Source organism: Callorhinus ursinus, unplaced genomic scaffold (genome assembly GCF_003265705.2).
Source record: "Callorhinus ursinus isolate GAN/ISIS: 27379988/994484 unplaced genomic scaffold, GSC_fseal_2.0 scaffold4, whole genome shotgun sequence".
Classification (NCBI taxonomy): domain Eukaryota; kingdom Metazoa; phylum Chordata; class Mammalia; order Carnivora; family Otariidae; genus Callorhinus; species Callorhinus ursinus.
Genome location: NW_027397066.1, coordinates 39,535,704 through 39,548,127, shown reverse-complemented (window position 1 = coordinate 39,548,127; position 12,424 = coordinate 39,535,704). Strand labels below are relative to the sequence as shown.

The window sequence follows — 12,424 nt, the reverse complement described above, 5'->3', positions numbered from 1 at the left end:
ATTAGTGGGATGTAGAGGTTTGATCAGATCCAGGTTCAGTTTTTTTTTTTTTTTTTGGCAGAGCGTTTATTTTTTTTAAAAAAGAAGCTTATTAGCCCCTAACAATTTACCTTAATGGAAAGTATGTGGAAGATGTGTTGTGCAGCTTTCACCATTTGTTTGATCCACATAAGATACATAGAACCATTATTTCATACCATTTTCCATCATTCGAGACACCATGATCAAGGTTATACTGTAACTCACAGGAAAAGGATGCACACTGCGTGTTCTCACTGTGAATATGAAAGTTTGACTTACAGTTCTTTAAGTTCAGGGTCATCTGTTTCTATGGTTCTGGAATTACTGGATGAGTACCCATTTTGGCTGTTGACCCACTGGTCACTGGAGTTGCACTCTGTATGCTGCTTTTTCATTTTAAAACTATCATTGAAGCTACTTTATCTGTCATGTTGTACAGGAATCTGTAACAAATTCTGTTGATCGGTAGGAAGACTTCAAAGAAATTATCCCTTATTTTTCTCAAGATTTAATTTTCAAAAAAGGAAAAGTGATGCTGTAGTTTAGAGTGGCAGAAAGGTGTTATGTTTGGTAAGTTCCTGTTTGAATTGCTGAAGGTGAATGAAAATTATTAAGTGGAAAATGATATGCTGAATGAGAACAGACTTAAAGATCATTATTAACTTTTAGAAAATATGACACCTGGTCATTCTTTTGGAAAGATAAAATAAAATTTGATCATGTGGATAACTTGGCTTGCATTACCATCAAGAAAAGACTTCACTGGATTATACTTATCAAAACACTGAAGTAAAAATTTGGTAACTTGTACAGTAGTACAGTACGTATCTATTTTTTTCCCTTTGTTGTTTTTTACTCTCATTTCCTTATTCTGTGTTCATTATTTGAATCAGAATCCTTCTGTTCCTTTTAGGAACTATTATAAGAGGCTTTAACTAGGGTACTTTTCATCATTAGTCTGTTTCTTGTCAGGTTAACTGCTCTTCAGTATTTTGCTTGGTGCTGACACATAGGCAGCAGTCTTTTACGATCCTCACTCCTTAGTTGAAGACTTTTATTCCCTTCTTGCTATTTCATTTCTAGTGGGGAACCTTACTTAGTGGGAACACTAGAGTGGGAAGAAAACCCTGAAGATGATGTCAGAGCCTTGGGGAGAATTTTATAGCCAGTTTAAAAAAGTTTCTTTCATTTTGTTTTTGTGTATTCCTACCAGCCTGTAACAAAAGTAGGTAAAAAACTGAAACCCAAATAACTTTTCTTTTTGAAATGTTTAGAACAGAAATACTTGGGAATTATAACCTAAAATGAGCGTTTAGAATTAGTCCTTCACAAAGCATGAGTAATAGTAAATTGACTGTGCTTGTTAATAACCTGATGAGAGAAATTACTCTTATTGGGGAATTTATCTAAAAATAATGTACTTGAATAGAAGTATGTATGAATGTATGGTGATTAACATAACAATAAAAATTAAAAAAATTAGTATGTATGAAAATAAGCCAAAAGTTTATTGATAACATTAGATTTTCCAAGAGATAAATCTATTCTGCTTGTGTAGTGATGACTGAGTAATGTGTTAAATGTTATTTAGACTAGAATTTTAGCAAATTTTAAAGAAAATTCTAAAACTTTTTAATTGAATTACCAGTGTGGATATAGAAAAGTATACAGATAACTAGTGTATAGCTTGATGAAGTTTTACAAACTGAACATAACCAGGTAACCAAAACTCTGATGATTAAATGGAACATTACCAGTATTTCCAAAACCCTCCTTGTATCCTTTATAACCATCATCCTGCTTTCAAACAGTATAGATTAGTTTTTCCTATTTGTTATATGTAAACGGACTCATATACTACATACTCTTTGTGTTTGGCTTCCTTTGTTCGGTGTTGTGTGTGTGAGGTTCATTCACATAGCTTCTTTATTCTCATTGTAGAGTATCCAGTTGTGTGAATACCAAATTCATTGATCCTGTTGTTGATTGTCATTTGAATAGTTAAGGACATTTCTTTTTAAGTTTCAGACCTTTTTTTCAGGCAGTTGTTATCCCTGCCCAGAAACTGTAGATGTGAAGTGCAATTGTGGTAATACAAAGGTGACGGTGCCCTGTGGCCGGGAACGTACCACAAGACCACCCAAGTGCAAAGAGCAATGTAGGTTAGTATGGGGTTCTGCACAGACTTACACCTGGTGTCTTAGCAAATTTAAATTCATATTGATTTTTAAATATTGTTAGTATTTTAAATTTTGCATTAATGTTCTAAAATACTAACATTCACAGTATTCTTGTTCTGTATGGAATCAGAAGATACTTAAATAGATAATTGCACTTTAGATATAATTGTTCATTAATCAAAAGTAATTTAAAAAATTGTATTTTATGATTTAGTCGACCACCAACTTGCCATCATACAAGTCAAGAAAAACATCGCTGTCACTTTGGCTCTTGTCCTCCATGTCATCAACCTTGCCAAAAAGTTTTGGAGAAATGTGGTCACTTGTGTCCTGCTCCATGTCATGATCAAGCATTAATAAAGCAAATTGGCAGGGTAAGGGAATATATTATTAAGAGGTAGTGCATTTCTGTGGGTCATATTTTCTTAATTTTACTTAGTCCTTCAACAAGCAATGATTAAGTACCTGCTGGGTGTTAAGCACTGTGATAGGAGCTGGGGTACAAGGTAAATATGACTTGATCTTTTGTCCTAAGAAGCTCATGGCATAGAAAAGGCGAGAAACCAGTAAATGGATATTTGCTAAGAACGTGTGATAATCATGTTATCATCCTGATACACATGAGTTCGGCAGTCTTCCTTCATATATTGTGGTTCAGGGTTACAGATATCTTCTGGTTTCCTCAAAGATTCATTCACTTAGTGAATATTTATTGAGTCCTTCCTGTGTGTTAAGCAGTCTCCTGCCTGCTAGGGAGACAACAGTGAACAAATAATGGAGATTACATTCTAGTGGTGGAAGTTGGATTTTATAGTGCTGTTTCTCATTCCCCTTTTGGCTAATAAGAAGTAAAGGAAACTACTTTGTCTTTGTTCTGCCATTTAAAAACTGGAATCTGCCTTCATTTGTAGCATCAGATGTGTGTGGAGGGGAACATCTGATAGAGTACAGATGGAATAAAATATTTCAGTAAGCACAATTTGTTGGTTACTTGAAAAAATTTCAGCCTGCTTGAATAGAGGATATGTGGGACTATTTTCTTAGATTCTTATATTGGCCATATGATTTAATTCCTCTGCCTTTAAATTGTTACGTATTTTACTTGTAGCACCAGCCTACAGGCCCTTGGGAACAGCCTTTGGAGCCAGAATTTATTCAGACTGCATTACCGTGTCCTCCATGTCAAGTTCCTATTCCTATGTAAGTATTTTAGTATTTTAACTTAAAAAATAAGTTTTTTTTTACATAGTTCTAAGTTTATCTTAAATTACCTTCTCCCCTTTTTCTGTGTTCAGTTCATCATTTTTTTCAGGCCTAGTCCATAAACCAGTCTCTCTGTCTTCAGCCTCATTCTTTTCTAAGTACATTTTACATACTGCTTGAAAACCTCTAGATATCTTTTTTTGAGTCTTCTCCCCAGCTGGAGTTTAATGTCCTTCTGAATTTCCATAGCAACTCACACTTAGAATAATTCATCCAAGAGATCATCATCTGTTGTTAGTTTTCCTGATACCCATGCTAGTCTTTGAGCTCCTTGAGGACAGAGGAGAGCCAGGTTGTAGGTAAGGCAAACTTGAAGGAAACATTGAAAATCAAAGAAAGTAGTGTTCTGGAATGTAGTGTTCCCAGGAAATGACCTGGACTGGGTTGTAAGGAGTCAAACCCTAGGGTAATATGAATCATGGAGTGGTTCATACTTTTGAGTAGAGGTTATAGAATATAGGAGTAAAAGAAGCACAGAATTCTGGGAACTAATGTAAAATTAGAAAACAGGTTGTTTTCTACCATTAAGGTTCCAAACTGAATATTGGTATGTCTTAGGTATCTTTTTAAAGAGACAGTTTTTATTTCCTTTTAAAAGCTCTCCCATTATGTCCTTCCACATCTTTCCTCTCAGTTTAAGTAGAATGTATATTTTTATATATTGGTTGTGCAGTCAGGTTGGGAGGCAAAGTGTTATTGGGAGCTGTATCTACAAACAATGTGATTTTAGTCTAGATTAGTGGGGGGCGGAACTCATAGTCACTTAAATTGTTTGTGTAAGTGTAGTCAATTGTCTTTGAATTCCCTAGTCTGTCTTACAGGAGGATTATTTAACAGATATGCCTATCTTATTTCATTCAATTAATTTCCTCAAAATCTTAGGTTGGATTAAATATTTTATGACAGTAGAAAAACTGCCTGGAATTACTAAGTCATGTTTACTAGAAGTTTAAAGAATTAATTTTAAAAGTCTTTCCTTTGCACTTGACTGGAATGTGCTGCTGAAAGGTTTTTTTGGGAGTATATATATGTATCAAGACATTGTGTTTTAGAGTAAGGACTCTTGAGTCCAGTGTTGTGCTTCCTGATAACTACCATGAATAAGTCATATATCCTCTCTGTTTGTAAAATAAGGATATTCAAGATATTTACAAAGATGTCAGTGGGGAAGAGAAAATTTTGGGAGGGAGGTTTTTATCATCAGAAAATATTTGTTGTGTCTAGTAAACAATTTTTTTCTTAGTCTATTTTTTCTGATGTTAGTATAGCCACATTTACCCTCTTTTGGTTACAATTTACATGAAGGAATGGACAGATTCTTAGAAACACAAAAACTTCTGAAACTGACTCAAAGAGAAGTAGAAAATCTAAATAAACTTATACCTAGTAAAGATATTAAACTAGTAACCAAAACCTACCACAAAGAAAAGCTGAGGATGAGTGACTTTACTGGTGAATTCTACCAAACATTTAAGAAATTAACACCAGTGTTTAACCATGGGGAGACACTTCCTGACTTACTCAATGAAGCTTGTATTTACCTGATACTAAGAGCAGAAAAAGACATCACAAGAAAAGACAACTATAGATCAATATCCCTTTTATATATAGATACAGAAATTCTCAACCAAATACTAACAAACTGAATCTAGCAACATGTAAAAAGAATTGTACATCATGACCAAAAGGGATATATCCCAGAAATATGAGGTTGATTCAACATATGAAAACCAAAATATTAAAGTACTATTTTATCATAAGAATAAAGGACAATCAGTAGATGCAGAAAAACATTTGACAAAATCCTACATACTTTCTAGATAAAAACACTCAACAAACTTAGATAAACAAACTCCCTCAACCTGATAAAGGGCGTCAGTGAAAAACCCTTAATCGTACTTAATGGTGAAAGACCAAAAGCTTTCCTGTTAAGAACAGGAAAAAGAGTAGGATGTCTGCCCTTGCCCCTTCTATTTAGATTTACATTGTATTAGAGGTGGCTAGCCAGAGCAATTAGACTAGAAAAAGAAAGAATGTATTCACACTGGGAATAAAGAAGTAAAACTTTTGTATTTTTAAATGATATGATCTTTTATATGAAAAATCCTTACACAGACTGTTAGAGATGATAGGATTTTTCATATACAAGATCATGTAGTATACAGAAGTCGGTGGCTTTGGTAAGGCTATAAGAAACATTAGTATACAAAAGTCAGTTCTATACCCTAGCAATGAACCATCTGAAAATGAAATTAAGAAAACAGTTCTACTTCCAGTAGCATTAAAAAAGCAACTTGTTTATTCAACAAACTTAATTAAAAAATCTAAGATTTTATACACTGAAAACTATAAAACATTTTTGAAAGAAATTAAAGAAGACCAAAGGCTGTGGTACTGGCATACAGATAGACATATGGATCAAGGGAATAGAATTGAGAGTCTGGCCATAAATGTAGGAATTTATTTCTAATTAGTTTTTGATAACAGTTATTTAAAAAATGGACAGACATCCCATGTTTGTGGATGGGAAGACTTAATATTGTTAAGGGCACTACTACCCAAAATGATATACAAATTTAACATACGCTCTGTCAAAATCACAGCAGGCTTTTATGCAGAAATTGTCCCCAAAATTCATATGGAAATATGAAGGAACCAGAATAGCCAAAATCTTCTTAAAAGTGAAAACAAAGTTAGAGGACTCACACTTCCTGATTTTAAACTTATATAACTATAGCAGTTAAGAATCTCTGGTGTTGGTGTAGGGATAGACACATTGATCAATGGAATAGAATTGAGAGACCAGAAGGAAACCCATATGTTTATGGTCAATTGATTTTTGATAAGAGTATCAGAACAGTTCAGTGGGAGGAAGAATGTTTTATGTCAACACATGGTGCTGAGAGAATAGATATTCACAGGGGAAAAAAATGAAATTGGACCTCTACATCACAACATATATAAATATTAACTCAAAATGGATCAAAGATCTAAAAGTAAGAGCTATTAAACTCTTAGAAGAAAACATAGGTGTAACCCTTTGTGTCCTTGGGTGAGGCAGTGATTTGTTACATAGGATACCTAAAGCATAAGCAACAAAAGAAAAAATAAAGTCAGGACATTATTAAGCACAATTTCTTAATTGTGCTTCAAGAACACAATAAAAAAATTGAAAAGACAACCCACAGAATGGGAGAAAAAGTTTGCATGTCATATATTCTGTAAGAATATTATCCAGAATATATAAAGAATTCTTAAACTGAGAAATGAAAAGACAAATAATCCAATTTAAAAATGGGCAAAATCTTTGAATAGATGTTCCTCTGGAGATCTTACAAGTGGCCAGTAAACATGTGAAAAGATGCTCAAGTAATTGTTAGGGAAATGCAAGTCAAAACCATGTTAAGGTGTCATTTTACACTCACTAGGAAGGCTAAAATAAAGAAGGCATAAGTGTTGGTGAAGATAGGGAGTAGTTGGAACCATCGTACATTGCTGATGGGAATGTAAAATGGTGCAACTACTTGGGAAAGCAGTTTGGTAGTTTCTCAGGAAACTAAACTTGGACTTAACCAATTTTACTCTTAGGTATACACCCGAGAGAATTGAAAATATGTGTTCCCAAAAAAACTTGGACACGAATGTTACAATAATAGGCACATTATTATGAATAGCCAGAAAGTGGAAACAAATATCTATTGACTGATGAATGGATAAACAAAATGTGGTATATCCATGCAATGGAATATCATTCACCTATAAAAATGCATGAATTACTGATACCTGCTATAACATGGATGAACCTTGAAAACAGTATTCGAAGTGAAAGAAGCCAGACATAAAAGGCCACATAATATTTGATTCCATTTATATGAAATGTTCAAAATAGGCAAATCCATAGAGACAGAAAGTAGATTAGTGGTTGCCAGGGGCTACAGAGTGACTTCTAATAGTTACAGGGTTTCTCTGTTGATTGTGAAAATATGCTCGATACTGGTGAGGGTTCCATAATCTTGTGAATGTACTAAAAACCACTGAATTGTACTTTTTAAAAGTATAAATTTTATGGTATGTGAGTTTTATCTCAATTTTAAAAGGAGACAAACCTACACATAAAGATCCTTCTAATTCTGATAATGATTTTCAGTGGATGTGTAATAAAATTATTATAAAGTATGCATTAAAATTATTACTTGTCACATGAACTATCCAGGTAGTATGATTTCTTTCTTAGAGTAGAATGTTCATGTCTTCTTGTCCCTTAACATGACTTTTAATCATAATTTGGCTATGTGGTAAAAGAATTCTGAACATATGTGTTAAATCATTTGCAGTGCCTTTGGCTTCAAGTTATAAAGAACCTAAATAAAAAGTGACATAATAATGTTTATGCCTTGCACGGTTAGATTGGAGGTAGAGCAGCTTCGTGGTTGGTTAAGCTGGTTAATGCAATGATACATCATCAAAGGCCCAGATTCTGTCTATTTTATCCTCAGTGTGTCATCTTTGCTGTCAGGCTGTTTGGCTTTCTGATCAACCTCCCATCCAGATAGGAAGTTTCCAAAAAGAAAAACTGTTTATGCCTTCTACCATCATCATTTTTTTTTTAAAGAGTGAGAAGCCTTTTCCAGAAGCCCCATAGCAAAACTCCTTCCACATTTCATTGGCCAGAATAGGATCATAAGACAATTTCTAAAGCAGTCCCTGGGAAGGGGAGTGGAATGTTTATTTTTAAATTCTTTTAAATAGACTTTATCTTTTTTAGGTGATTTTCAGGTTTACAGAAAAATTACACAGACAGTACAGAGTTCCCATATGATCCTGCCACACATAGTTTCCCTTGTTATTAACATTTTGCATTAGTGTGGTACAGTTTTTTTTTTTACAATTGAACTGATATTGAATAATAATATTATAAACTAAAGTCCATAGTTTACATTAGGGTTCACTTTTTGTGGATCATATCATAAGCCTAGTTTTGCTTTGTAAGACACTGCCAAACCATCCAACAAGGTGACTGTACCATGTTACATTCTCATCAGCAGTGCGAGTGCCTGTGGCCCTGTGTTTTTGTCAGCATATGCTCCTGTCCACGTTTTGGGTTTTAGTCATTCTAATAGGTGTGCAGTGGCATCTCATTGTAATTGGCAGTGTTCTAATGACACATGATGTTCAGCATCTTTTCATACGTTTATTTGCTGCCTGTATGTCTTCTTTGGAAGGTGAGGTGTCCTCTCTTCAAATCTTGACCATTTTTTAATTGGGTTGTTTGCTTTCTTATTGAGTTTTAAGAATTTTGTTTACATTTGGATACAAGTCCTTTACCAGATACATGTTTTCCAAATACTTTCTGCCAGTCTGTGGCTTTTCATTTACGTGTTTTCATTTAGCATTTTCATTTAAGTGTTTTTCACAAGACAGATGTTTTGGTTTAATAAAGTCTAGCTAACCATTTTTCCTTTGGAGATCATGCTTTTGGTGTTGGATCTAAAAAATCCTCATTAAATCCATGTCACCTAGATTTTCTCCTATGTTTATAGTTTCACACTCCACATTTAGGTCTGTGATACATTTTGAGTTACCTCTTGTGAAAGGTGTAAGGCCTGTTGGGATTTATTTTCTCTGTCAGTGTCTTTATTACAGCACCAACCATTTGTTGAAAAGACTATCCCTTCTCTATTCGGTTGCCTTTTTCCTTTGTTAGAGATCATTCGACTATATTTATGTAGGTCTGTTTCTGGGCTTTCTGTTCTGTTCCATTCTGTTAACAGTACTCTACTGTCTTAATCACTATAGCTTTATAGTATGTCTTTAAGTTGGATAGTGTCAGTACTGTGTTGTTCTTCAGTACTGTATTGGCTATCCTGGGTTTTTTGTCTTTCCATACAGACCTTAGAATCAGTTTGCTGGTGTCCACTATTAATAACTTGCTGGGATTTTGATTAGAATTATGTTGAATCCAGATCAAGTTGGGAAAAAAAGCAACATTGCAACAATATTTGCACCTTCCTATCAGTGAACATAGGATATCTCATCATTTATTTAGATTATCTTTGATTTCTTTCATCAGTATTTTGTAGTTTTGCTCATATAGATCATGTATATATTTTGTTAGATTTGTATCTATTTCATTTTTTTGTGCTAATATAAATGGTGGTATGTTTTAAATTTCAAATTCCAGTTGTTCATTGCTGGTATATAGAAGAGCAATTGGCTTTTGTGTGTTAACTTTGTATCCTGCAAGTTTTCTATCTTCACTTATTATTTCCATATATGTTTATTTTTTATTCTTAATAAAACTAGTAGACTTAGCACCTTTGCTTTAGATAATCTTTTTGAAGAATTTGTAACGGTTTCATTTTATTTTTTTCTTGCAGAGAATGTCTTGGGAAGCATGAGGTGAGTTACAGGCACAAATTTTAAGTAAAGCTTATAATCTATGCCTCTTCTATTGAGGATTGTTAGAAATGACAAAGTCTAAGTATTATTTTTTTAGTGCTTTAAAAAGTACAAGAGTTTATCTGCACATTTTTTTTTAAAGATGTACTTTATTTTAGAGTGGGAGAGAGAGAGCTTATGTGTGCCAGTGGGGGAAGGGGCAGAGGCAGAGGGAGAGGGAGAGAAGCAGACTCCACCCTGATCAGGGAACCTGACATGGGGCTTGATCCCAAGAGCCTGAGATCATGACCTGAGCCAAAATCAAGAGTCGGATGCTCAACCAACTGAGCCACCCAGGCGCCCCTCTGCTGATGTTTAAAATATACTGTGCTGGGCGCCTGGGTGGCTCAGTTGGTTAAGCGACTGCCTTCGGCTCAGGTCATGATCCTGGAGTCCTGGGATTGAGTCCCACATTGGGCTCCCTGCTTAGCAGGGAGTCTGCTTCTCCCTCTGACTCTCTTCCCTCTCGTGCTATCTCTCATTCTCTCTCTCTCAAATAAATAAATAAAATCTTTAAAAAAAATAAAATATACTGTGCTTTTGGGAATTAGCCAGTGTATATGTGGTCACTATAGCATCGTTGTATTGAATTTCCCTTTTGGGAATAGAATGTTTTGCTTCTTGGCATTCATTTTTTGGATTTTTTGATCGGTTACTTTGATTTTGAATATAACTGTTAGTAATGAAAATGTGTTAGACCTTTATGAAACTTGTTCTCAAATGATAATAGAGTCATTTCAGAAACATGGGTCCAGAAGGTTTTGTGTGTGTTGCTAATTTTCTCCTTTTTTTTTTTTTTTTTTTTTTTTTAAGGTGAGTCCACTACCATGCCATGCTGTAGGACCTTACTCTTGTAAGAGAGTATGTGGACGAACCTTAGGTTGTCAGAATCACACGTGTATGAAAGAATGCCACAAAGTAACTGAAATTGATACCTGCGTTGGCAAAAACAAGGTAATATCCTTAGGTTGAATGTGTATGTGCTTCTAGTATGCTTGAAACATTTTTTTGAATAATTATGCCATAAGTATTTTTACATTTTGTTAGAACTTTTTTATTCCTTCTTGCCCTCATCCCTTCTCCTTCCTTGCCTCTCTTAATACAACCAGCTTTAATAGCTTCGTATATATTTCTCTTTATCTTTGTGCTAACTCATGATAATAAGCCTTTTAATGTTCTCTCAACATACTGTACTGTGTTAATACATAGGCTTTGATTTTATGATAAAAGTACAGAAATTATGTGTCTATTTAGATTGTAGGTAGTAATATCACTTCCACTTCTGTTCATTTATATCTCTGGCTTTAGTCTGGAGCATTTGTTCTCAGCAATTTTTTTAAACCTAACATCTGTGATAGGAAATGTTCACAATTTTTTTTTAGTTTTATTTTATTATGTTATGTTAGTCACCATACATCATTAGTTTTTGATGTAGTGATCCATGATTCGTTGTTTTCATATAACACCCAGTGCTCCATGCAGTACGTGCCCTCCTTAATACCCATCACCGGGCAAACCCATCACCCCACCCCCCTCCCCTTTGGAACCCTCAGTTTGTTTCTCGAAGTCCATAGTCTCTCATGGTTCATCTTCCCCTCCGATTTTAATAAATTCCCAATTGCTCATTGGAAATAAAGTAAATAGCATCACAGATGTAGGGCATGTGTGTGTGAAATTCACTAAAAGCATATTCTAAAGCATATGAGAAGTCAACCATTGAAAGATCTCTAAAATTGCCATTTTACAAGGAAAAATAAAGGTAGCTAATCAAATTTTAAATGATATTAAATCTTATTTTTGAACATTTAAATTCACCAGCACATAAAAACATAGAACAATAAAAGTATTTTCAATAGCAATAAAATATAAAAGACTCCTATTGAAACAGAGATACAGATAGGGTCCTGTTCTGAATTTCCTAGGCCATACGAAAGTTTCTGACCAAGAAAATATAGGCAGAAATGCTTTTCATCTCCAAAAATAGTCAGGGAAATCTTTATCATTAACCACTCTACTTTTTTTTTTTTTTTTGAACCGACAACATTTTCAGTTTTTATTTATTTATTTATTAATTATTAACATATAATGTATTATTTGTTTCAGGGATACAGGTCTGTGATTCATCAGTCTTACACAGTTTACAGTGCTCACCATAGTACATACCCTCCCCAGTGTCCATCACCCAGCCACCCCATCCCTCCCACCCACCTCCACTCCAGCAACCCCCAGTTTGTTTCCTGAGATTAAGAGTCTCTTATGGTTTGTCTCCCTATCTGGTTTCATCTTGTTTCATTTTTCCCCTCCCTTCCCCTATGATCCGTTGTCTTGTGTCTCAAATTCCTCATTTCATTGAGATCATATGATACTTATCTTTCTCTGATTGACTTCTTTTGCTTAGCATAATACCCTCTAGTTCTATCTACGTTGTTGCAAATGGCAAGATTTCATTTTTTTGATGGCTGCATAATATTCCATTGTGTGTGTGTGTGTGTGTGTGTGTGTGTGTGTGTGTGTGTGTGTGT

The 12,424-nt window shown here is 34.4% G+C and overlaps 1 protein-coding gene across 4 annotated transcripts in view; it reads left to right on the top strand.

The window, feature by feature from the left end:
- Positions 1-12,424, top strand: part of NFXL1 (nuclear transcription factor, X-box binding like 1) — a 72,383-nt gene that overhangs the window by 29,482 nt on the left and 30,477 nt on the right. For all 4 annotated transcript variants that reach the window (XM_025887607.2, XM_025887608.2, XM_025887606.2 and 1 more), the window contains 5 exons: positions 2,063-2,183; positions 2,416-2,575; positions 3,310-3,401; positions 9,842-9,863; positions 10,716-10,856. In XM_025887607.2, the coding sequence (XP_025743392.1) occupies positions 2,063-2,183; positions 2,416-2,575; positions 3,310-3,401; positions 9,842-9,863; positions 10,716-10,856 (536 nt within the window). The remainder of the gene's footprint in view (positions 1-2,062; positions 2,184-2,415; positions 2,576-3,309; positions 3,402-9,841; positions 9,864-10,715; positions 10,857-12,424) is intronic.